Source organism: Notamacropus eugenii, chromosome 1 (assembly GCF_028372415.1).
Source record: "Notamacropus eugenii isolate mMacEug1 chromosome 1, mMacEug1.pri_v2, whole genome shotgun sequence".
Taxonomy (NCBI): Eukaryota; Metazoa; Chordata; class Mammalia; order Diprotodontia; family Macropodidae; genus Notamacropus; species Notamacropus eugenii.
In genome coordinates this window covers 754,605,187-754,630,828 of record NC_092872.1, presented here as the reverse complement: position 1 = coordinate 754,630,828, position 25,642 = coordinate 754,605,187, and the positions used below count along the sequence as shown (strand labels likewise).

Here is a 25,642-nt window from a genome sequence, read left to right as displayed (position 1 = left end):
AAGGAAAGCTTTGTGAGAAACAGCATTGGAACAGTGGTGAGCACTGGGCCGGGAAGCTTGGGCACCACTATTTTAGGCATTTGAAAGTTTCATCTGTGGAATGATGTGGCCAGAGCTCTGGATTACCTTGTCCTCAGTGCCACTGTGCTGTGCCCATACAAGTACAAGCCAAACCAAAGACAGTCCTGATGGGGAGATAGCACAGAACAGGGAAGGGGGAGGGAGCCCTTACCCTCATGGGGTTTTCCGGGAGGTGTCAAGAGAGAAGAGTTGGGAGCCGAGTCATGAGAGGAGGGAAGGAGTGAGCATGGATGCCCTGGAGGTCCTGGGAGGAGCTCACCCACTGAGGAATGGGGTCAGGGGCTGGAGGCAGCTTCCAGGGTGAAAAGGCTGCTTGGGCATGGAGAAGTATGAACTCAGGAAAAAGAAGGTGAGGGAAATTAATTAGCAGCTGTGGGAGGCACACGGCAGGCATCCCACCCTGAATGAGGCTGGCGGTGGGACCTTAGGGAGGGTACCCCTGTAACTGAGGGGGGTCAGGGAAGGTGAAGAGTCCAAGAGACCTTTACCTCCACGCCATGCCCTTGAGGTACGAGAGGGATCCAAGCATATTTAAATAAGAAAGAAATCTCAGAAAGTCTAACTTTAGTTATCTGGAAATTCACCTTTGGGAAATTGTTGTCAGTAAGACGTTGGGATTGGCTGTGCTTGTATGTGCGCTGGCCCAAGCTTCCTTCACAGCCTAGGATTCTGTCACTCTAGGAACCAAGGGCTGCACATTGATGTCTGACAGCAATGGCCTGGGACCCCTCTGGGTGTGCCTGCCCTGGACACTGGGGGGGCTCTGAAGCCCCATCAGCTTAGAGCCAGGGATCCCCTCTCTCCATGTCAAGGGCCCTCTGTGTGCCTGGGAAGGCATGCATAGTGCTGACCCTTGCTGGGGCACTCCTCCGTCCCCTTTCCCCTTCTGCCCAGCTTCCCTCTTTGGAGCAGAAACCTGCCTTGGTGGTGGCCTCCGCTACATGGGGTGAGGTCTAATTCTTCCTCCCCTGGCCAGCCCATTGCCCAGCTGGAGCTGGATCCCTGGCCCTTTGCCCCTGGCCATGGTCGCCCGGCTGTTTCCTTTAAGAGTGTGTGGATGGCATTTGTCACAATCCTGAAGTTACCATTTCTGTAGCATTTTTAGGTTTGTGTCACAAATATTGCCCCACTTGATCCTTGTAAGAACCCTGGGAAGGAAATACCTTTATTCCTATATTACACAGATGAGGATACTGAGGCAGGTAGAGGGGAAGTGGCTTACCCAGGGTCACTGAGCTTGGAAGTGCCTGAGACTAGATTTGAACTCAGACCTTCCTTTGTGGCAGGGCGCTTGGAGCTGCCTCTGGCCTGGAGGCTCCGTCTGGAATGGGGAGAACGTTGGCCTGAGCTCCAGATGTCGGCAGCTTGGGCTGAGTGCTGGGGCTGGAGTCAGGAATATCTGAGTTCAGATCATGCTGCCTTCCTTCCTTTACCAGCTCGATGACCCTGGGAAGACCCTCCAACCCTCTGAACCTCAGTTTCTTTCCCTGGAAAAGGGGTGCAATAACAGAATTTGTTAAGTGTTACCTCATCTGGTCTCTGCAAAGGCCCTTAGTTATAAAGTGCTTAACCTGACATACAGCAGGCGCCGAATAAGTGCATGTTTCTTTTCTTGTTTGAACCCCAGTCCAGCTCCATTTCTCTCTGACTCTGGGCAGGTTAGTATTCATCTCTGAGCCTCAACGTCTCTGGCTTGGGGGTGAAGCTCAGTGTTTAGAGGAGGCTTTTCTGGGCCATCAGAGGCGCAGGGTGGGGGTGGGGAGCTGCTACTGGCGCTGGTCAGAGCCCCTCCACTTGCGGTGCCTGCGCCCTGCTTAGAGGCCAAGGGGATGGGAGCAGGTCCTTGATTTGGAAGCCCCTGAGCCTCATTGCCACCTCCCTGCTCATCCAGTGACCTCCACATCCCCTTTGCCCAAGTCCAAGCATCCCAGGACGTTCTTCACATGGGAACCTGACACCCGCGCTGGTTTTGCCCAAACCCACACACTCTTTTACTCTGGTTCTTTCCTTTTTAGTTTTTAAAAAAAAATTAATCATATTTAACCTAGATAAATCGCTCTGCCAGCTCCAATGCCAGTGAATTTGAGATTCTCAGTGAAGCTCTGATCTTCGAGGTGGTTGGTTGGTAACATTTTGAGTGGTGACGTGTTTGCAGAGCAGCTGCGGAGCGTGCTTGTCTGGGAATCACACCAACTGTTCCACTGTGACACCGAGCGCTTCTGCAGTGAGCTGAAGGTGCAGCAGCCTGAGGACGCCCTTCATCCATCCAGAGACTCCCATCATCGTACCCGCTGAGACGGCGCTGCCGGGGGACTCTTTGTGCTGCTCCTGCCGTCTCCAGGGGAAGGGACTCTCTTTCCTTGATGATGGAAATGCTCCCTCCTCTATGGAAGGGGAGACAGAATCACATGAATTAACAGACTTACCTAAGGATGAGAAGAATCTTGCGTGGAGGGTGTGGTTGCTCAGAAAGTCCTGATGAAGCTCTTTCTGCATCCAGAGGGTTGCTGTGTGTGCTGGTGTAGACGCACGTGTTAGATTAGACTTGTTGTCTCAGCCTGGCAGGAGGTAGGATAGGAACACACACATGCACACACAGGCACACACATGCACATACACATGCACACACACAGATGCACACACACACGTGCACACACACATGGAGGCTGCCATTCTTTCCTCTTCCTTTTCTCTTCCATTGCTGCCTCTGTGCGCTCATCACCATCCTTCGAGCTTTGTTTCCCTTGTTCTGACTTGCTTTAATCCACAGCCCACATCTCGACAGACATTTATGAAGGCCCCATAATGCCGAGTGTGCATCTGCTTGGACCCCATGGGCAGATCCAGGAGTGATGGGCAGCAGGCACCCATTACACAGTTCACAATGAGAGCTGGCCAGAAGAGGATCGCATTGTCTTGGGACGTAAGAGGCAGCTAGGTGGTACAGCAGATGCCGGTGGTATCTCAGACCTGGAGTGGGGAAGACCCGAGTTCAACTCCAGCCTTAGACACTTGCTGTGGGACCCCAGGCAAGTTCCTTCACCACTTCTTGCCTCAGTTTCTTCAAGTGTAAAATGAGGATCACACTAGCACCTGCCTCCCAGGGTTGTTTTGAAGATCGATGAGAGAGTGTTTGTGAAGTGGTTACGGAGCCTGGCCTAGCGTAGGCTCTGTTGTTATGATGAGTCTGCCAGCAGCTGCTGCTTGAGTGCTTGGGGAGAACATGCGCTTCCTCAGCTCTGGGCTCAGCTGCTCTCCAGCTCTGGCGCTTGGGCTTCTGGGAAGTACTTGAGGCTTTGTGACAGACTCCGGAGGAGGCACCAGGCTGGACGCCCTCCTGTACTCTCAGGAGCCAGAAGCTTTGTTGAGGATATGGGAGAGGGCTGGGGGAACATGCTGGGAGGGCCTGCAGCCTGGAAGGCTCTGCGGAAGGGGCTGCTGAAGGACAGGGGGAGGTGGCTTTCCAGTGCAGCCTTGAGGGGGAGGGTCTGGGGGATGCCCTCTGAGAGTGACTGCTGGCTTTGGTTCTTCCTGGCAATGGTCAGGGCTGATTCACTTTTTCAATTGCCTTATCTTGAGCACTGATGAGCCAACAGCCTTGCGTCCTCAGGGCACACCTGGGCATCCACTGGACGTGACCTCAGAAGCCCTTCCTAGCTCTTGGCCTAGCTCGTAAGGTCATGTCTCTAGAGCAGGCCCCTGAGCTCATCCCCTTCTTCTACATGTGGGGAAACTGAGGTGTGGAAGATGATGCAGGTGGTGGTTGTGGGAAGTGGTACTTGACTTTGCCCCTGCTTCCCATCAGGGCAGCGGCAGTAACAGCATTTGGCCCATGGTGCCAGACCTGGGGTATTTTCAGACATGGACTGTGCTGGGCTTGCGGGTGTGGCAGGGCCCCTCATCCCCCTTATAATCTCTCCAGCATCTCCCTCTGCCATCTCACAGTGCGTCTGTGCTCAGATCGCCTCAGTCTCATCAAGGAATGCATCTCCCAAGCCCCGACATGCTACAAACAGTCTGCCAAACTCCTGGGACTGGCCAACTTGCTCCAAGTAGCAGGTAAGTCGCCAGACATTGAACTGCAATGCAGGGTTCGCAGTAGGCCTCAGGTGTCTCTCTGGGGCCAGGAAAGGTCTGAGGTGGGGGAGAGTGCACCCTGACAGACCCGTCCTTGACCAGAGGCCCCTCCCACGGCACACCTGGCACCCCTGGCTAATGTAGGTTCCTACAAGGAATGACACGATGGTGCTCATCACACTTTGTCCACAATCCTCAGGCTGTGGGAGTGTTCTAGTGGGTGGTGCCAGATTCTGGCCAGGGCACTAGGCTGAGAGGCAGCCTTCTTGCCTCTCCTACCCATATCATGCCCTTTCTTTGGGCCCCAGCTCACTCCCCAGAAAATGACAGGCTGGGGGGTTCTTTGTGGCCCCTTCCAGCTCTGACCTTCTCTGCTGACCCCCTACCCACACACAAAGAAATGTCTGCACACACACACTCTTGCACACACACACTCTTACACACACGCACACACACACGCACACACGCACGCACACACACACGCACATATGCATGCACACACACGCACATATGCATGCGCACACACACACATACACACAAGCGCAGATAGACACATTCTGAGCAGATGCACTCATGCACAGTAATGTGGTGACAGAGACACACACATGTACGCACATGATCACACATAGATTGTCCAAACACCAACTTTAGAGACCTTCTTTGTTACAGCTGTAGGGGCCATCCCTCAGAGGTGGTGGTGTGATCTCACTCCTTGCTTGCCATGTGTGAGAGGCCCTTCCCACAAGGAGATCACCACCCCCAGAGAGGTGCAAGCATGCGCGCGATGCCCCAGCTGTGGCCTGGTTAAGAGTCCCTATGGGGCATCAGAGGAAGTCTACCCTTTCCTCCCTTACCCTATGTGACCTTAGGCAGGTCCCAGAGTTTCCCTGGGCCTCAATTTTCTCAAATGTTCACAAAGGGTTTGAGCTGGAGGACCCCTGAGGCCATTGTGAGTCTCTGGCTGGATGCTTGGTGACTGGCAGCTGCTGCCTATCAGTCAGTAAATGTTGCTGAAACTACCCTAACGGCTGGGGACACCAGTGTGAAGCAGACAGGCCCTGTCCTCAGGAGCTTGTCATCTAAGGGGAGAAGACTGTATAGAAAACAGCTGCCAAGTGAGAGGAGGAGGGAGGAAGTGGGCCCAGGGCAGGATGGCATCCAGCTCACAGAGAGCAGCCATGGGGATGTGTGAGATGACCGGCCCAGGGGCTCTCCATATGCAGAGGCTCTGACCCCCGCCCTCCAGTCAGGAGGGGATGCATGGGCTGGGGGTCCATTTGGAACTGTGGGCCAGATGGATGTCAGGTGAGGGGGATGGCTCTGACCATGAGGGTGTTTTTTGTGCCAGGGACAGGAAGTCTGGCATCTCTCGTTTTGTCCTCCCATCTCTTCCCTCGTGGCCCAAGCTGAGCACCTGCCACATGTCCAGCAGGGACCTCCTGGAAAAGGGTTGGGGAGGAAGGAGAACATTTCAAGGGGTGTTTGTCATAGCGTTTGAACCCTTTCGGTAGAGTGAGGAGAGCCAGACCCTCAGTGTTGGGAAAGCTGATGGACCTGATCCTGACCCTCACTGTCTTTCCCTAACGACAAAAGTCACCCCAGGACTCTGCTTTACTTCTCAGGTTTTGTTATTTTTGGGGCTCATTGGCTGAGCTTGCTTGACAGCTTTGTTTCTGTGTGGTGGGGTATGAGAACTCCAAGCTCTGCTCCCAGCTGGGCCCCCTCTCTGCTCCCATGACCCCAAGATGCCTGTGGGCCCAGGGCAGTGGCGAAACAGAGACTCAGAACTGGCCACCTTGGAGAGATCTCCTCTGGGCCTCCCCTCTCGCTCACCGTGGCTATCTCCCTCATGGTCTCCTTCATGGACCTGAGGCTCAAGGTTCTTTCCAGGCCCTGCCTGCCCTCCCTCCATGGTGCAGTCCTGCTGGACCCTCCTCTAACAGCCTTTCTCCCGCCACCTCCCACCTCCTCCCATGCTTCTCCCTCCACTGCTCTCCATCAGGCACCAAGGCCACTGCTTTAAACTGCAGCATCTCTGTGATGCACCCCTTCTGTCCTTTGACCCTGCCCCCATCCTGGTGCAGGCCCTCAATCCTTCACACTTGACTGTAGCTGCTGGGGGCCTGCCTGCTTCAGGTCTCCTCCCACTCCTGTCCTTCATCCAGCCACTGAAGTGCTTTTCCTAAAACTCAGGCCTGGACGTGTCACCCCCACCTTCCCCACTGAGTAAACTCTAGTGGCTGCCTCTGGCCTTCAGAGCACCTCCTGCCTCTCCAATGCTCTCTCATCCTACTCCCTGGGTTGTGTTCAGTGCTCCCGGCTTCCCTCCCTCTCTTGGCTCAAGGACTCTCTCCATCTGTCCCCCGTGCCTGGAACGCTTTCCTTCCTCCACTCCACCTGCCATCCTTTCTGGCATCCTTTTGAGTCCCAGCTACAATCTCCCTTCTCCAGGAAGCCTCGCCCAGCCCCTCTTCACACCAGGGCCCGGCCTCTGAATCCTGGCTCCATGAGTGTCTTGGTTGTACCTAGTTGTTTGCACACTGTAGCCTGGTAGATCCTTGAGGGTAGGAACTGTCTTCTGCCTTCCTTTGTGTCCCCGGCTCTTAGACAGCCCAGTGCCTGGTGCCCTGTAGACACCTGTAGGACCTTCTGGATGGGGTTCCCACTCTGGAGCTGGCATCCTTCTTGGTACCTCGGTAATTGTTACGAGTTGCTGTCACTGATGAAATCCCTCTGGACGAGCTGGCCCTTTGGCTCTGTGGCACACCTGACCCTCAGGGGATGGGGGCATCTTCTTTTTTTTTTTAAATTAGTTTGGTTTCAGTTTTTTACAATCACTTCCATAAATCTTAGACTTTCTCCCCCTCCCTTCCTCCTCCCTCCCTGAGACGGCATGCAGTCTTGTATGGGTTCTACACATACATTCTTATTAAGCATATTTTCACATTAGTCATGTTGCATAGAGGAATTAAGAACCCCAGACGCTTGCTTTGGGCCTTACCTGTTCCAGCCTTTTCTCCACCTGGTCCCCATCATTGGTTGTCTAGCCTTGGCTTCCAGTCAGCCCTCCAGGGAGGGGAAGCTCATCACCTCTGGAAGCAGCCTGCTCCACACTGGGACGCTCTCCTAGGAAAATTGTTCCTGCCCTTTGGGCAAAATGGCCTTTCAGCAACATCCATTGATCCTGGTCCTGCTTTCTGGGGCCAAGCAGAGCACGGTTAAGTTGCCATCCATGTGACAGCCCTTCACATGTGTGGAGGCTTATCATGCCCCCTCTGAGCCCTCCCTTCTGTGGGCCAGTCTTGCCCTGCTCCCTGTTCAGGCCTGTGTGTGACTTGGGCTCTGCTGCCACTTCCTAGTCCTGGGCATGCCACCTTTCCCAAGGTTACCTCAGCTTTTCTGATTGCTGTGTCAGAGCTGGGCTCCTGGAACTCCCTGTCTCCCTCTTTCCCAGTTGAACTGGGCCTGCCACACCAACCTCCTTGTGCAGTGAAGCAGAGTTCTTGAGCTTTCTGTGTCTGTTAAACCAGAGCCTGTTAGATGTGGACCCCCATCGTGGCCTCCAGCCTTGTGTCACCTCCAGATGTGATGAGTGTGCCGTCTCTGACTTTCACTAGGTCACTGATCCGAAGGCAGAGCTCTCAGCGCCAAGCAGGTGGCTACCAGCACCTTGGTGCCGGCTCAGTGCTTTGGGTCCAACCTTTCAGACAGTCCCCAGCAGGCCTCCCTTCCCATCCTCCCTACAGCAGTACTGTAAGAGGCTTTGCCAGACAAACCTGGCCTAAGATTGAGGTCTCCTCTGTCCCAGAACCCTCTTCTCCCAGACCAGAAAGCAGCCATCCTGGCCCATCTGCCCCACATCGTTTTCCCAATCCAGTGACAAATAGCTTTTCTCTGGAAAGTCACATGAATTAGATGTCGCATATTTTTTATTTTGAATTTTGATCATGTGAAAAGTAAGATAGAAATAAGTGTGCCCAACTTTGTTGTCTTACAAAAGCCCAGGGCTTTGGTACTGATGTCCTGTCCTCCTTAGTGACAAGTGCTAACCAAGAAATCCCAGAAAGGGCAGACCCTTCTGCAGACCTTTCGCTGGTCTCAGCCCACTCAGGAGCTCCGCATTCCTGACTACTCTTGTCTGGTGGGGTTGCCCTTGCTTTCCTTCATTCTTTGTTGTCATCGGGTTTTGGCAGGGACCTCTGCTGCCTTGGATGACAGCTCTGTTTCCTGAGAGTGAGGACAGAAGCTGTCCATGGGTGACCTCGGGGGCAGGTGGAGGTCCCCCCATGCTCCTTGGATGTCTGACCTTCCCTGTCGCCTCTGCTCTGGGACTCTGGCAAACAAACTAACAAAAATCTGTGTGTTTACTTGTTCACACACTTCTAGCATCTCAAAGGACAGGCCATCCTCATGTACATCTATCGGGGAGAAATGAGGCTGTCAGCTATCGTCTGTAATGAGTTCTTTGGGCTGGTCTCTTCATTTCCTCATCCTGGTGAAAACTAGCATTTTCTTTTATCAGAACTTTTAAAAGCGCCCTCTGAAAGCTACTGTTTCCTCCTGTGTTTGCCGCGGTGTTGCTCTTGTAACCTGTAAAATCTTGCCTTCTCCGAAAAGTCATGTGAATTTGACTTTTGCATGTTTTTTATCATGAATTTTGAAATCAAGTGAAAATGAAATAGAAACAGTTGTCCCCACGCTGCTGCTTCTTATGAGTCCAGAGCCTTGGCACTGAAGCCCTCCCCTCCCATGTAGACTGTGAAAGCCTGGGTAGACCTTTCCAAAGCAATTACATTGGAAATAGGTTTTCTCCCCAAGGTTGTATTCTGCACAGTTAGAATTGAGAAAGGCTGACTCCATTTGCTCCATAAGACTTGTTATGACCAAAAAAATGAGTGTAAATTTATCTACTAATAAAAGTAAGTGTAGGACTGGACAATTTGGTATTGTTTTTTGGGGGAAGATTTTTAGAATAGGGTAGACAAACATCTGCCTGGGATGGTTTAAGCACTGACCTTGGATGCTAAGGGCTGGTGTAGATGTCCTCTCAAGGCCCTTTAGGGTGGATGTGCTGGCATTGTTCTCTTTTAAGAAGACATTGCATTCAAACACCTGCAAAGATCATTTAGCTTGGTGTGTGTGTGTGTGTGTGTGTGTGTGTGTGTGTGTGTGTGTGTGTGTGTGTGTGTGTGTGTGAAGGTCACGTTGATGGTTTGTATGGATAGAGTACTGGTCACATTGGAGGCAAAGCGGGTGAGCACTGGCCATCGTCTGTGCTCACCAGAGTGTCTTGTGTATGAAAGTGGGGCCAATGTTGGATCGTACAAGTTTCATGGGATTTTCAGGTTGATCAGAGCCAACAAATGATTGAGCCCACCCTCAGCAGTCTCCCATGAAGATTTGGGGGGTCCTGGTAGGTTAGATGATGTGCCCAGAGACACTGTGGGCTGCTCGCTCAAGAATGTTTACAGCCCTTTCCTTAGTCACAGTAGGTCTTGATGAATGCTTACTGATGGGACTGCTAGCCTAGGAGATAGCCAGTGGAATTGGCCCGTAACTGATAATGGGGCCAGTTAGGTAGGACAGTGTAGACAAAGTCTGTATCTTCTTAGGAGTCGTGGGAGGCAGCAAGGGCATTGCTGGGTGAAGCCTCATTGTTCATTTGGCTGCAAGGTTACTTCAGCCCTGGCATTCCCGTCTAGCTCAAACTTCCTGCCTCTGGGGCTCCTCCTTCAGAACCTTTGCTTAAGGAGGGTGCCCAGGCCTGCCCTCTCTGCACTCCCCAGCTGGTCTAGCTGTCATGCTCCTGTGCTCCTACCTTCCCTGCAGCTTCCCCTTCCAAGTGCCTTTTGTGTATGTTCTTGTCCTGTCAGATTACAAGATCCTTTCTTTTCTTTCCCTCCCTCCCTCCTTCCTCCCTCCCTCCCTCTCTCCCTCCCTCTTCCTTCCTCCCTCCCTTCCTTCCTCCCTCCCTCCCTCCCTTCCTCTCTCCCTCCCCCCTCCCTCCCTCCCTTCCTCCCTTCTTCCCTCCCTCCCTCCCTCCCTTCCTCTCTCCCTCCCCCCTCCCTGCCTCCCTTCCTCCCTCCCTCCTTCCCCTCTCTCCCTCCCCCCTCCCTCCCTCCCTTCCTCCCTCCCTCCCTCCTTCCCCTCCCTCCCTCCTTCCCCTCCCTCCCTCCCTTCTTCCCTCCCTCCCTTCTTCCTCCCTCCCTCCTTCCTTCCTCCCTCCCTCCCTCCTTCCTCCCTCCCTCCCCCCTCTCTCCCTCCCCCCTCCCTCCCTCCCTTCCTCCCTCCCTCCCCCCTCCCTCTCTCCTTCTTCCCTCCCTCCCTCCTTCCCCTTCTTCCTCCCTCCCTCCCTCCTTCCTCCCTTCCTCCCTCCCTCCCTCCTTCCTCCCTCTCTCCCTCCCCCCTCCCTCCCTCCCTTCCTCCCTCCCTCCCCCCTCCCTCCCTCCCTTCCTCCCTCCCTCCCTCCTTCCCCTCCCTCCCTCCCTCCTTCCCCTCCCTCCCTCCCTTCTTCCCTCCCTCCCTTCTTCCTCCCTCCCTCCTTCCTTCCTCCCTCCCTCCCTCCTTCCTCCCTCCCTCCCCCCTCTCTCCCTCCCCCCTCCCTCCCTCCCTTCCTCCCTCCCTCCCCCCTCCCTCTCTCCTTCTTCCCTCCCTCCCTCCTTCCCCTTCTTCCTCCCTCCCTCCCTCCTTCCTCCCTTCCTCCCTCCCTCCCTCCTTCCTCCCTCTCTCCCTCCCCCCTCCCTCCCTCCCTTCCTCCCTCCCTCCCCCCTCCCTCTCTCCTTCTTCCCTCCCTCCCTCTCTCCCTCCTTTCTTCCTCCATTACTGCCACACTGTGACTCTGGCTGAGTCACTTACGCTCCACTTGCTTGTTGGTAGAATGAGGCCCAGACCCCCAGACTCGGTGCTCCCGACCAGGGCTCTTGGACCCCTGTGGCAGTCTGTTGAGGCCATCAGGATCCTTTCTCAGAAAAATGCTTTACCTGCACATGATAAAAAATTACGGAGGAGCCCAATTATATTGAACTGCAGATACATGATGAGTATTTAAATAAGACAAGTTCACAGTCCCTGGACAAAGAACTTCTGCTCTAAACTAGATTAGATGAAGCATTTATTAAGAGCCTGCTGTGTTCCAGGCACTGTTTGAAGGCCTAGTGATAGACCTGACAGCTACAGGAAAGTCTTCAGGCAGGGGGGAGGGATCTGAGCCAGGGGGTCTGGCTCGTCCTCAGATGGAGCTTCTGGGCAGGAACAAGGGAGTGCTTCCTTCTGCCTGAATCTTCTCAGATTCTCAGCCAGTTTGATTAAAGAAAGCTTCGAATGTGAACACGAGTGAAGTCCCGGATTTTCATCATTTCTGGTGTCTGTGCTGGACTTAGCAGCCATATGGGACCCACGCCTGGGGTCAGCATACAAAGGAGCTGCCGTCCTCTGCCCTTGCTTCCACAGGTTTGACTTTCTAATCGGAGAGTGCTGAGGGAGGGGTGGCCTGGTCTGGGAAGTCTCAGGATAGGGGGATGGGGGGGGAAGCCCTCTGGACGTGGGTGATTTAGATCTTGTCCTCTTAGACTCCCTGCCTCCCAGGTCATCAGGCACATACCAGGAAGGTCCCTCACCCCTCACCCTTGTACCCCTGTGATCCTGACGCTTCCACCGTAACCTTGTCCTTTCATCTCTCTCCGTCCTCAGTCTGGGCCTCAGCTCTTCTTTAGCTTTCCATTTTTCCTTCTCTGTTTTCCTGCCTTCCTGGCCTCCCTGACCCATCTCCGTTCTGTGGTTGGCCAGGTCAGCCAGACCCCATCAGCTGCCCTTCTCTCCTTGGGACCACATCCTGGGCTGCTCCCTGCTCAGTCGCTCTTTGCTGTTTCTGCCCCTGTGGTTCTGAAGGAAGTCACCCAGCCCTGACCAGCAGGGTCGCTGCAAGTTTTGTTATTGGACCTCTGCAGAACCTCCCTGTGCCTGACAGCTTGGGTCTTCCCTGGTTAACTCTTCCCAACTTTTCAGTCCTTCCTTCTCAGCCTCCCTTTTACTTAGCAGAGAAAGCAGTGACCTCCTGACGCTTGTGAGCTCTCTCTCCTTCCTTCTCACATGCGTCAGGGTGCCAGTGCAGCTGCCCCCTCCTCGTCCCTAATTCCATGCTTGCCAGTGTCAGCCATCCTTTGTGTGTCTCCATCTTCATGCCGTCCTTGTCCACTGCTTCATCTCCAGCTGCCAAACAGCAACAAAACTGAGAAGAGTTGTCTCCGTGAGTGTGCAGACAGTCAAGCTGATGTCCTGTCTTTGTCCTCTCGTAGCTGAACTCCCAGACCCCACTGCTCAGCTGAAACGCTCTCTCCCGGGGTCTTTCAGACTCTTGGGTTGCTATGTCCGGGAACCCTCACCCCGCTCTTGTTCCCTGGTGCTCTCCAGAGTTTCTGACACCCTCTGTTGTCGTCTGGTCCTACTCTCTTTCCTCCCTTGGCTTCTGGGACGTTGCTCTCTCGATTCTCCACCTTCCTCCGTGACTGACCATTCCTCCTCAACTCCCTCGTCCTCACTGCTAAGTGTGGTGGCTCCTGCCCTCCATCTTCTCTGCTCACTTACCATCTCTGTAACAGTGACCTCCCAAATGAAACTCATTTTAACTCTTCCCAACAACTTTCCGGTCCACCTACCATGTCAGGTGCCACATGTTGTCTTTCCTTTATCCCAGGGTCATTGTGAGGATCAGATGAGATCACACACACACGCACACGCACACACACAAACACACACACACTGCCTCACAACATACATAGAATGCTCTGCAAACAGAAGGCCCTGTGTAAATGTGAGCTATCCCCATGCCATCTGTCTGTTCCACCCGCCTCTTGCTCAGGCCTCATCACCTCCTGCTAAGGTGATACAAATTAGATGAGACTGGAAGGAGACATGATCAATAGGAAAGGGCCTTGACATATTGATGTGTATTTAATTTGGAAAAACAAAAGCTGAGACGAGACCCGGTACCTGAGCACTTTGAAGGCTTTGAAGGGCATCTCAAGGTGGGCTGTAGAGAGATCTTCCCCACAGCAGGAGCTGTTGCTTGGGAAGCCTTAGCCCTGGGTCTCACTGGTGTGGAGCCCCAGGGCAGGGGTGGAGTCCAGCCCCTCAGCTCTCTGGAGGCTTTTTGTGCAGGACCACTGTGTCGCAGAGCCCGGGAGTCTGAGAAATGCTCTGCATGCAAGAGTTAAATTGTCTGCAGTCTCATGAGCCAGAAATCGCGACTTAGGAACAATTTGTACTTTTTTACTGGGTAAAAGCTGGTAAAGACATGTTCGTTGTGTTCCCCTTTACATATGAGGCTGCAGTGACTTTGCTTTTTATTCTGTTGGACATGTCACTGCAGAAGTGGTTTTATTAATCCACAATGGGGAGAAGAAAATGAAGGCTCACCAGATACAGAGGCCTTTATTTGTGCTGTCCATGGTTAACGAGTGTTAATTTGCAAGAACGTATTTATTATAAAAGATGTAGCATCCATTGTGTGTGGCTGGGCCTATTTTTTTCCGTAATTAGCCTCTTGAAAGAAACCATTAAAAATTTAATTTGATATTTGCATTATATTGTGTTCTGCAGTGTTCTTGTGATTATACTTAGAAGAGTCATCTCATGAAATATATTTTACAACTGTTTCAGATCTCTCTCAGGAGTCACTTTGCCTCCACCCAGCTCCTCTCATGGCTCTCCTGGGCTGGGTCTCCAGCAAGAGATCCCCCATCCCCCAGGGCCTATTCCTTTCCATTAGCTTATTTATCCAGGCCTGTGTCTGAGGCTGATGGAAAGGGCCCCTGCCCAGGCACGTAGTGAGTCCCTCTTGGTTTTGGTTTGCCCCATCTTTGGCTTTGTGCTATTCACAGCAAGTGCTCCCTTCTGCTTCCAGGTGAGGACCAGGAGGAAAGGAAGGGGCAGGTCTTGGTGCTTTTGGTCCAGCAAGCTCTTCATTTCCAGGACTATAAGGCTGCCAGCATGCACTGTCAGGAGCTGATGGCGACAGGTAACGCAGACACACCCTTTGATGGCTTGGCCCAGGTGCTGATGCATTGTGAATGATGGTAAAGATCTGGCCGCAGTAAGGGGTCTGCCCCACGGTCAGCCCCACACTGCGTTTGGGGTGGAGACCTCCTCCGCCGACACTTCTCACTGACCTGTGTCGACTGGTCAGACAGGCTGCTCTCTAGTGTCATGCTGGTCACTGGGGCCGTTTTCCTGGGTGGGCTTGGGTTGTTTTTTCCATGTCATGTTAAAACTATGTTCATGATTTCACGAATCATTTTACATTAAGTGGATTGTCCTCACTATGGATTTCTTCTGAAGTTTGCATGATTGAGTCCCCCTTCAAGTAAACACCCACTGAACTTTCATTTCCTTTTTGTTGCTCTTTCTGTCAGAAATAGAACATTCACAGTAGGTGGTTCAGAGGATATACTTCCCAAATCTTAGGTATTCCCAATTGAACCTGAGAATGCAGTGTTCTGGAGGCTGGGAGAGAGTCTGGGGCCATGGCTTCTGCTCAATGGCCAAGGCCTTGATTGGTTAAGCGACCTTATAATTGGAGGCTGGGGGGGAGGAGGTCTGTCCCTGGCTTGGAGGGTAGGCATCCCCTTAAAGAATTAAGCTGTGGTTCTGTCTGCCTTGGTTGCTGGCAAGGCCTCTGGTGCCATGTCCCACCTTCTGTTTGAGAGATGTCTTCCTCAGCCACCATGTGGGCCATTTCCCCCCAGACTCTGGGGCACTGAATCCCAGGTAGTTCTTGCTCTCTTTTGGTTTTGGAACGTATTGCCTTGTCTTCAGCTCATTAGTAATTGTCTTTCTTATTTGAGTGGGTTATTTATTTACGTAGTTGGGGAAAAATGATTCTGGCAGAAATGTTCGTCCTTGGTGTCCAGACACCTGTTAGTTGTTAGACTTCCCCAACTCTCTCTTTTAGTGATTGAGACAGGGCAGGGGGATGTAGGTGCTGAGCCCAGACCTGGAGACAGAAGAGGCACTGAGGCCATGCCTCAGCCTGTTATGACGATAACGGTAATGGTAATTAATGCTAGTAAGAATGATGATAAGAGCTGGAAGAGCAAGAGCAGGAATACTGAGGAGCACCCATAATGGTGCTGCCGCCCCTGCTGGCCCTGGCACCCCCAGCATGCTCAGGGACGGCTCTTCTGTCCAGTCCCCTGCTCACTGGAGCAGCCTGGAGCTGAGGGCACAGTCAGTCACTCTTGGTCAATGACGTGGTGTCCTGTTTGGATGGGCCTTTCTGCCTCCTTACGGTGACTCAGACTTACCCTGGGAGCGTGTGACCAGTCCCCGCTGAGGAGAACTGCAGTCCTAGAACCCTCCTTTCTGGTGCTCTTTCCCTTTGCAGGCTACTCTCCCAGCTGGGATGTCTGTAGCCAGCTGGGGCAGTGCGAAAGCTTCCAGGACTTGGCTGCTCGCCAGGAGCTCATGGCTTTTGCCCTGACGCATTGTCCTCCCGGGTCCATCGAGGGTCTTCTGGCAGCAAGCAGTTCTCTGCAGACACAAGTAAGTCTCAGACAGGAAAAGGTCTAATTGTGTCGTGAATTCATTTTATCACCTATTGGTTAGATACTTATGCTTGGGATGGTCATTAAAAATGAACATCTGTTTGGTACCTAATACGTGTGTTCATCTTTGTCAGTCAGTAAACATGCATTAAGCACCTACTATGTACCAGGCACTGTGCTAAGCACTGCGGATGCAAAAAGAGGTGAAAAGACAATCCCTGCCCTCCAGGAGCTTGTGATCTAATAGGGAGACAACCAGCAGATCCATACAAATGAGCTACACTCAGGAGACATTAGAAATAATGAGCAGAGAGAGGGCGCTAGAGCTAAGGGGGCTTTGGGAGAGGCTTCTGTAGGTGGGATTCTTGTTGGGACGTAAGGCAGGGAGGCCACTTGGTGGAGATGAGGAGGGAGAGCCTTCTAGGTATGAAACCAGAGAAGCCAGAGAGAGGACCTGGAGCCAGGAGAAAGAGGCTCTTGTTGGTTAAACAGCAAGGAGGCCAGGGTCACTGGGCTGAAGAAGACGTATTGGGGAGTGAGGTTTATGAAGCCTGGAACGGGAGGAGAGTGATGGGTTTGAAGAATTTTGAAGGCCAAACAAAGCACTTTGTCTTTGATCCTGGAGGCAATTATTGATCAGGTGGTGACATGATCAGACCTGTGCTTTAGGAAATCACTTTGGTGATTGAATGAGGATGGACTCGAGTGGGGAGAGACTTGAGGCAGGCAGACTCCCCAGTGACTATTCCTTGATGATGAGGACTTGTGTGAGGAGAGAAGGGGACTATTGGGTGGATGCTGTAGAGGTGGAATTGACAGGCCTTGGCACCATATTAGATTTGGAGTGGGGCGGGGGTGTGTGAGAGAGTAAGGAGTCCAGGATGATTAAGTTGGGAGCCTGAGGGTCTTGGAGGAGGGTGTTGCCCTTGACCATTACAGTGAAAGTAGGAAGAGAGGAGGGTTAGAGGGAAAGATAACGACTTCAGTTTTGGGCATTTTGAATTCCAGGTGTCTCCTAGACATCTAGTTCGAGACATCCCATAGGCAGTTAAGAGATTTGAGACCAGAAGCTAACTGAAAATTTGGACCAGAATAGGTAGATTTGAGAATCATTAGCATTGAGAAGGGAATTAGATCCATAGGAGCTGATGAGATCAGCCAGTAAAGTAGTCTAGAGGGAGAAGAGAAGAGATCTCAGGACAGACATGATCTGGAAGAGGATTCAGTGAAAGAGACTGAGAAGGAGCAGTCAGAGAGGGAGGAGGAGAACCAGGAGAGCGTGTCCAGGAGAAGAGGCATCATTTCAATTTGTAGATGAGCTAGTTAAGAAACAAGCGTCACTTGTTAAAAAAGTAGGGAATAAGAAATCTGGGGGTGGGGGAGGAAGCAGTGAGCGCACAGACTTGTGATGGTCTGTACTGTATCCTGGTAGACATCAAGAATGGTGGGAGAGATCAAGAAAAGCCTGCCAGTTACTCGGCTTGTATTCAGCAGATACAAAGAGAAATGTTTGGTCTCTCACACATTTTACATGTTATGTGGAAAAAATGTTGAGAAATTGAGTAACTTGACCTGATGAAACCCAATCCCAGTTACTGTCTTGGAGCCCAAAGGCCTCTTGCTTCAGTTCCACAGTGTCTTTCATAAGCCCTGTTCCAGGTCAGGATTTTCAGTTACTCCATAAAGAGACCTCCATGTTCCTAGAAAACACTGGTGAGAGCTTGTTGGAAGCATGGGAGGAAGTTGAGGAGAAGCTCTCTCTGAGGTGAGAGCAGCTGGTTTTCCCCAAAGTTGAGATTCATTCTGCTTATTAAAATCCAGATGTGGTAACTTTAAGTTGGGAGGAGAGTTGAAACTTCCAGAGTCCACTCAGACCATCATCTGGTCTCCTTTCAGATTCTTTATCAGAGAGTGAATTTCCAGATGTGTCCATCAGAAGGAGGAGAAAATCCCAATGTTTCCATCCTACCTGCGCAGTGTCTGAACAAGGGACCTCTGGAGGTAAGTTGTGAAGCCAGGGCTGGAAGGGGAGGGAGAAAGGGAAGGAAGGGAATAAGTTTTTTATTAAGCATCTTATGTTGTTCAACTCTTTGTGACCTCATTTGGCAGAGATACTGGAGTGGTTTGCCATTTCCTTCTCCAGCTCTTACAGATGAGGAAACTGAGGCAAACAGGAATAAGTGATTTGCCCTGGGGTTAATATGTGTATGACGCTGGTTTTGAACTTAGGAAGCTGAGTCCTGATTCCGAGTGCAGTGCTCCATCCGTTGTACCACCTAGGTGCCTTTTTAAGTACCTACTGTGTGTCAAGCACTGTGCCAAATGTCTGCAGATAACATCTCATTCAGAGCACACAACCACTCTGGGAGGCAGGTGCTCCTCGTATCCCATTTTGTGTGGGTAGGTAAACTCTTCCTCAGTATAGACTGTAGCATGAGAATTATAGTTGCCTTTTGCGAATGTAAGTCCCACTCCAGGGCCCCTTGACTGGCTGGGTCTCCAGTGCATGGGATTCTTGTGAACTGACCACATGGAGACAACCCTGGCCTGGTGGGGGGGACCCAGTGAGGAGGGAGGTTGGCACCCACAGATTGCTCTTTGGGAAGTCCTGATGGTTTTGGGCAGGCCGTGCCATAGACTAGTAGCTTCTGAATCCTAGGGATGAATGGAGATGCTTACATGATGCACCATCCTGCTCCAGCCAGACATCGTGTGCCTGGAGAGATATTCAGGGGCTGATTGGCCATGTTATGATATTTCTTGTGAAATATCTTTAAATGGCAAGCTTCTGAAATGTGTGTGAGGCTTCCATTTTCTTCTCTGTGAAAAGGGTGGGCTGGGGTCTTTTGCCTTTTCCTGCCTTAATGTGTGTATATGGTGAGTTCTCTCATGGCTGTTCAGGACACTATTTGGAGTTCCTAGGGAGCTCATCTAATACCTTATGTCTTGTAGCATGAGCTAGTTCTGAGTGCCTCATTAAAAATTGTGGGGATTCATCACTTTTCCATTCATAAGCTTTTATTAGATGGTTCCTACATGCCAGGTACTTGGCTAGTCATGGGGTCCAGCCAAATGGCCTTGCCCTACATTTTACTGGAGGGAAGAGCCATTTATACTTAGAAGTAAGTATGAAATATATACAGAGTTAAAAATAATAATTTTTGTTGGGTGGGGGACACTCTTATCTGCAGGATCACATAGGAGGTTATTGGTTGAATTCAGCCTTGAAGGTATTTTGGGATTCTGTGAAGCTTTGGTGAGGAGGGAGTCTATTCTCCCTTTAGTATGGAGATCAGCCTGAACAAAAGTCTGGGGACAAGAGATGGAGTCTTGTGAGGAGGGCAGTGCCTGGGCCAGCGATAGGTGGAGAGGAATATATGAAACATTCCTAAAATGATAGACCTGCAGGAAACTGGAATTGGAATTTAAAGCATTTATTAAGCACTTTCTGCATGCCAGGCTAAGAACTAGAAATACAAAGAAAGGCACAAGATAGTGCCTGGCCTCAAGGAGCTCCTTGTCTGCTACGTGGGCTCCCCAAATGAGGGCGCTGAGTAAGAATAAGGGGAGTGGTAAAAATACAAGGAGAGAAGAGAAGAGAATATTCTGAAAACCCGTTCGTACGCGCTCCATCTCCTGTGTAAGAGCCATAACGATTACGTCACTGTCCAAACTCTTGCTCGTCAGTGGTGAGTTCTGCTGGCAGGTGTTGGCAGGAAGTCCAGCGTGCGTTGGCATGAATGTGTGCGGGGTATGGCCTCTTTGTGTACAGGTCGTATATTATGTGACACAATATCACGTCATCAAAGTTTCAACAAATTATTAAATTTAAGATGCATTATTTAAAAAAATGCTTTATATAGAAATTTTGAAATGACACAAATTTTAAAAAACCCTTTAAAGGGTTAAAGAATGTAGATTTCCAAGGGGCACAGAGTAATTTTTTTTTTAAAGGGATGGTAGGCCAAGTAAGTTTGGGAGTCTCTGGTTTGAAATAACTACCAAAAAACGAGATAAATAGGGAATAATGAAGAGGGGGAAGGCACAGGAATCAGGAGAGGTTGGGGCAGCCTCCTTGGAAGGTGAAACTTTAGTTGGGACTTAGAGGAAGCCAGGGAGCTCAGAAGGTTGGGAGGAGGGGAGGGCAGAGCAGCCAGAGAGAAGTCCCAGACCCAAGGGCCGGTGGGGATGGTTGGCGGATGGCTGGGGGTGGGGCCATTCCTTCTTCTGCACCATCTTCTTGTGTTTTTTAAACATAACATTTTTATTGAATCTTGTTTTCATATCACTTGTATTTTCTCTGCATTCCTCCCCCCATCCCCTCTTGTGAAGGAAAGAAGACAGAAAAGTTCAACAAAACAGTCAGTTCCTTTCTTTTTATAAATAACCAAGCATCCACCCCCTGAATCAAAAGCAGTAGAAAGAAGGAACGCCCAGACCGTCTTTGCCCCACAAGCACAGGCACGCCAAACCTCCTTCTACGTTGGGCCAATCCCCAGCCTGCCTCTTGTTCATCAGCTCTCGGGCCTGAGGGAAGCAATGTTCTCAGCCATGAGTCCTCTGGAGGGGGAATGGGCTCCAGAATTGCCTGGTAGAATGCCCTGTAAGGCATTTGTTGTAGCAGATGACAGGGCTGCAATCTCTGGGCTCCCATCTGATCCTGGGGCTTTGATCCCACTGGGATCCCACTGTGCGTGACTACATGGCCTGCTTTAGAATGAATCACTGAGTGAGTGAATGAGAAGAGAAGCATGTATGAAGCCCTTGCTGTGTGCCAGGAACTGCGTTCCAGGAACTATGTGCAGGAACAGTAACTGAGCTGAAGGTTGCACATTGAAACCAGCAAAATCACCCCTGCTCTCAGGGTGGAGAAACCAGTCTTCAGGGGGACATCCCGGAGATGTGGCCTGTTGGCCTGGTGCACACTCACCTTCTGAGCTTGAGACCCCGTGGCAGAGTCTGGGCGTCGTGGACAGAGCTGAGGAGGATGATGGGGGTCTAGGGGCCGTGGCATGGGAATGGCCAGGGAGCCGTCCCACAGTCATAAGATCCGGTGTCATTTGGGGCCGTGGCATGGGAATGTCCAGGGAGCTGTCCCACAGTCATAAGATCCGGTGTCATTTGGGGCCGTGGCATGGGAATGGCCAGGGAGCCGTCCCACAGTCGTAAGATCCGGTGTCATTTTAATGTGTGTGTGAGACACCTTGTAGTAATCACGGACATTTCTGTAGCATCTTTGGAAGCTCCCCAGAGACTTTACCTGCAGTCTCTTGACCCTCAGAACTATAGATTATGTCCTGAAAAATGAAATGATCTCCATTTTGCAGATGGAGAAAGAGGCTCACAGAGCACGTGACCTCCTCAGCATGTGACCTCCTCAGGGCCCGGAGCCAGCACTCTCCACTTGGCTAGGCTGCCTGTCGGGAATGTGTTGTTCTCTTTGGTTAAATGCTTTATGAAAGGCGTAGGAGCGTGTTCCACTAGCGATTTCTTAGGTGTTTGAGAAGCTGATTGGGTTTTGAAAGTGGTCTGTGCAGTTCTCCCTGTCCTTGTATTTTTGTCAGGGCTGTCCTTTGTGTGTCCATAGACCATTTCCACAAAGATCACCTCCAGATGGGAAAGTTGGCATGTGAGTCATTGTTAGCACGATCTTCTTGGTTGTATGTTTGTGGTACCAAGAGCAGACCCTCAGATGGCTGTGGCAGGAGAGTGATGCAGGTGTGTGTGGAGGCCAGTGTAGAAGAGAGAGGAGGGTGGGAGCTGAGGAGCCTGTGGGAGCAGGGTGTGAGACGCAGCCTGAGCCTGCGACCCCGAGAGCATTGATGGAGGAATCAGAGGGAGAACTGACATCCCTGGAGACAGGAGGAGCATCTGTACTCTTGGTCTTGGTGGCAGCTGTGGAGGAGCTTCAGACTCAACAGCTCTGCCTCTTAGCACTGCTCTGTGGGATGAGCGCTGAACTTGGCGTCTAAGGACCCAAGTTCTAATCATAGCTCTGCCCATGAGCAGGTATGAGACAAATGTGATTCCCCAGACATGCTTCCAGCCCAGCCCCTGTAGCCAGTAGTGATTGTGGATGCGTGCCTGCTTCCTCCTCACCACCTGGGAGCCCTGGCAGAACCACCTGACAGAACCACCATCGTCCTGGGGAGCAGCCCCTGTGGAAAAGAGGCCAGCCATCTGACTGCCTCACAGGGCCGGCAAACCACTGTAGGACCCTGCACCATGGCCCTCTGAGCCAGAGATGGGAGGCAGTGTGGGCCAGGCAGATCAGAACGCTGCTGCCCCCTTGACCCCTAGGCCCTCTCAGCCCCTGAGCCCCTGGGGCTTGGGAGAGACCCTCAGCCATAGTGTTGGGGAGCAGTCTCTGTGCTGATGCTGCCTGGGAGACTGACGGTCCTGCAGGGACTGCCACGGCAGCCACTGAGGCCCACATAGGAAGGTTTTGGCCTCTGCTGACCTTGGCCTGGTCTGCTGGCCCTGCTCAGAAACCACTATGATTATCAGTGGGAATGACATGTAAGAAGAGACCTTTGCTGCTGCCCTCTAAGGACCCTGGGCTCCCCTTGTTCCTGGCAGCCCCCTTTGTTCCTGGACGCCTATGGGCCCCCCTCTCTGGGACAGCTCCATGCCTTTGACTCCTGCAGAATCCTTTGTTGCCTCATCACCAGCATCACTGGATCTAGCAGCTGAGCAAATGAATGTCCGCCTACCAGTGGGACTCCATGGGCCAGCAGGACTCGCCAAATTTCCGTTACCTCAGTCATAAAAATGGTGGTGGTGTTGAGGTTTGAGGTGCTGGAGATCCCAAAATACCTACACACCGGGTCCTGCTCCAATGAATTTGACATAAGCCTTCTTAAAGCCAAAGGAAAGCGAAGTTTATTAAAGATTCGTCGTATTAGGTTCGCTCTTAAGAAGCCTAAGCATTTGTAACACTTGTGTCAACAAACGGGCCAGATAGAATCTCAGCTAGACAGTCTATGCTGGATTAAATCTGAGCACCTTCATGAAGGCAAGATGGAAGTTAAATACAGAAAAGACTGAGGGAAGAATCCAAGTGTTGCCAAGTACTCTGGGACCCCAGGGATGGTCTTGATAGATCTGACCCAGGGAGGATCCTGATGGGAGTGGCTGGTAGTTCAGACAATCCGGTCTGGGTGATATGGACCTCAAGAGAATGCTCAGTCAGATAAGGGGAGTCTAAGGAGCCCCCCAAGGCCAGGCTTTCTGGGACCCTTCAGACAGATGGAACCGCAGCCCTCCCTGTCCAAGGGCTCGTACCCCGTCATTGGTGTTTGTCTGTTCCAGGAGGGCAAGGCTCAGATTGCCCTGTGGTGGTAGTGGTGGTGCTGGTGCTCCCATTTGCCCCCAGACATCCAGCAGCTTTCGTGCCCTCAGATAGATGAGCTGTTTGTAACCAGAGCTGAGCTTTCTGTTTTCCTGTTATGCTGGTTCCTTTCCTACTTAAATGAAGCCTCTTCCATGCCCCGGAGACGTGTGTCTCGTTCTGCTTCCATTTGTCACGCCACTTACTGCCTGCCCCCCACCCCCACCTGTGCCCTGCAAGGTCTAATTAGGCCCCAAACGGGTCTGCACAAGGTCTTTGTTAAAAAAGAAAAAAAGAAACACCGGATTTTTACTGCCTGGTGAAATGTGACCTTATTTGAAGTGGCTGCAGATTTCTTTGACAGGCCTGTGGTGGAGGGTGCTGGTAATGTCATGGAACTGCTCATTAACGGCTGTGTGCGTAGACCAAGGTTTTGGGGTCACAGAGTTCAGAAATGAGGGTGGTGGTGGGACTTCCAGCGTTCCTGGAATTTGGTGTAGGAGCGTGTGAGTTCTCACCTGCTGGGGCTTAAAGACATTGCACCCGTGTGTGTTGTGATGAAGTGTGGGACGCACCCCCACCACCACGGCTTGGGAATCTGGGGTGCCAGTCTGTCTCTGGTCACCTGTCCATCTGTCCATCTGTCTCTCCATCCATCCATCTGTCCGCCAGTCTCTCTGTCTTTCTGCCTCTCCATTTGTTCTCTCATTAGAGCCAAGCTAGGTAGTGCAGTGGACAGAGCTCAGGGCCTGGAGTCAGGAGGACCTGAGTTCAAAACTGGCCTGAGTCACTTACTAGTGGTACCCTGGGCAAGTTACTTAACCTCTGTTTGCCTCAGTTTCCTCAATTGTAAAATAGGGGAACCAGCGCCTCGCTCTTAGGGTTGTTGTGAGGATCACATGAGATCATATTTGTAAAGTGTGGCGCACAGTAGGCACTTTATACATGCTTGTGTCCTTCCTTCTGCTCCTTGAAGATAGGGCCTGGCTGGCTGTTTTTCTGTCTCCTGCCCTAGCCCAGTGACCGGACCCTGACGGAAGGCCTCATCGCTCGCCCATTCCCTCGCTCCTTTGGATGGATTCTCATTCTCGCACTGCTCGGTACCTCTCTTGGTTGGGCAGCAGAAGGCCTGTGGGATCTTGGGTCCAAGGCAGACTCTGCCATCTCTGTGCTACAGCTCTGCCTTCTTTGGTCTAGTTTGTTTTTAATCTTCTGCCCTTCATGGCTCAGTGTTCCAGTAATGCTGAGGAAAAATCATAATAAAAGATGCCATGGTTTTATCCGGACCTGTTCTCTGAATCCCCTGGAAAATAATATTTTTTGAAACATATCTTTCTCTGCTCCAAATTACATCTCTTCAACCCAGTGAAGCCTGTGGGCTTTGGATGACTTGTCTTTCTTTTTTAAAGGTGGTCTCTTAAGGTCATTGCCTTGCCCTTTCAGTGAGTGAAAAGAGAACGATGTCCCTGCGTCCCCTGCCCTTGATTTCTCCCCCCTCACAACACTTTATGTGTTGCCTGTTCTTGTAGCTGTATGTCACTATCTCGTCTCCTCTCCTATGGTTCCAGCTCCTCTGGGCTGCCACCTTGCCCGCTTCATGTTTTTATGCCACTCATGCTAAGCCCTCAATAAAGATTTGTTGGATGAATGAATATTGTTCCGTAATTACCCCTTGACCCTCCTTGGATTTCCTCTTCCTGACGTGTGCATCCACATCTTGAATGCCATCCTTCCTCCAAGCCCTATTCAGGGGCTCATCCCTGAGGGGAGATTGTAGTTTGACCACAGTCCCACAACTTATGTCTGAGTCTCAGGTTCCCTACCCATGAAAGGGGAGCTGACTCTTGGGGCCTCCCATGTTCCTTGAATGTAAACCTCCTGCTGATCATCGACTCTCAGCACTGGCAAGGGGCTCAGAAGCTAGGTGGCAGAATTGCCAGCATCCCTGAGGGGCTTCTCCTCCTCCTCTCCCTTAACCGGTGGGGATTTGTCCATCATGGCAACATCGTAAAGAACAGCCACTCAGTTAGCCTCTGGGCCAGTGATTGGCGACGGTTCTGCAGGATGCCCGATGCAGTCCTCTCCTGTCCCCAGACCTAGTGGCTCCAGCCTTGGATGCAAACCAGGGAGGCCTGCATTGTGGATGCAGCCAATGCAGGACCGAGCTTTGTCTGACGAAGCCCATTTGTTACCAGGGTTTTGTTTTGTTTTTGTAATTGGGGAAAGGGAGAAGAAATAAATGCTTGTTAATTGAAGAGAAATGAAACTTCAGATTCCAAAGAAGGGCGTTCCTCCCGTGCAGCATCAGCAAGTCTCTGCTAAGCCTGCCCTGGGTCCTTCTGCCACCTCTGAGGGGGAGGGGAACCTTTGCTTTCATAAGGTGTTTTGGCGGAGGAGCAGGGCCGGAGGAAGCCCTGGGATCCGTGCCGTGATCTGGCCTAAGTTTTGAATGGTTTGTTGCAGCTCATGTAATGCAGGTTTGATTTTTGTGGATCCAGAACTGTCCCTTATCCTTTATGGAATGTTTGCTGGGACAGTGTCCTCTGTACCTGGAACATCCTGGGTTAAACTTTTGTCCCTCTGAGGTTTAGCCTTTCCGAGTTCTCCCCCTAGA

General features: G+C 51.7%; 1 protein-coding gene across 1 annotated transcript in view; it reads left to right on the top strand.

Annotated features, from left to right (window-relative positions):
* The window catches only part of NBAS (NBAS subunit of NRZ tethering complex), a 280,935-nt gene that overhangs the window by 126,519 nt on the left and 128,774 nt on the right, over nucleotides 1-25,642 (top strand). The window contains exons 32-35 of the mRNA XM_072642657.1: nucleotides 4,027-4,140; nucleotides 14,060-14,173; nucleotides 15,539-15,696; nucleotides 17,595-17,699. Of these exons, the coding sequence (XP_072498758.1) occupies nucleotides 4,027-4,140; nucleotides 14,060-14,173; nucleotides 15,539-15,696; nucleotides 17,595-17,699 (491 nt within the window). The remainder of the gene's footprint in view (nucleotides 1-4,026; nucleotides 4,141-14,059; nucleotides 14,174-15,538; nucleotides 15,697-17,594; nucleotides 17,700-25,642) is intronic.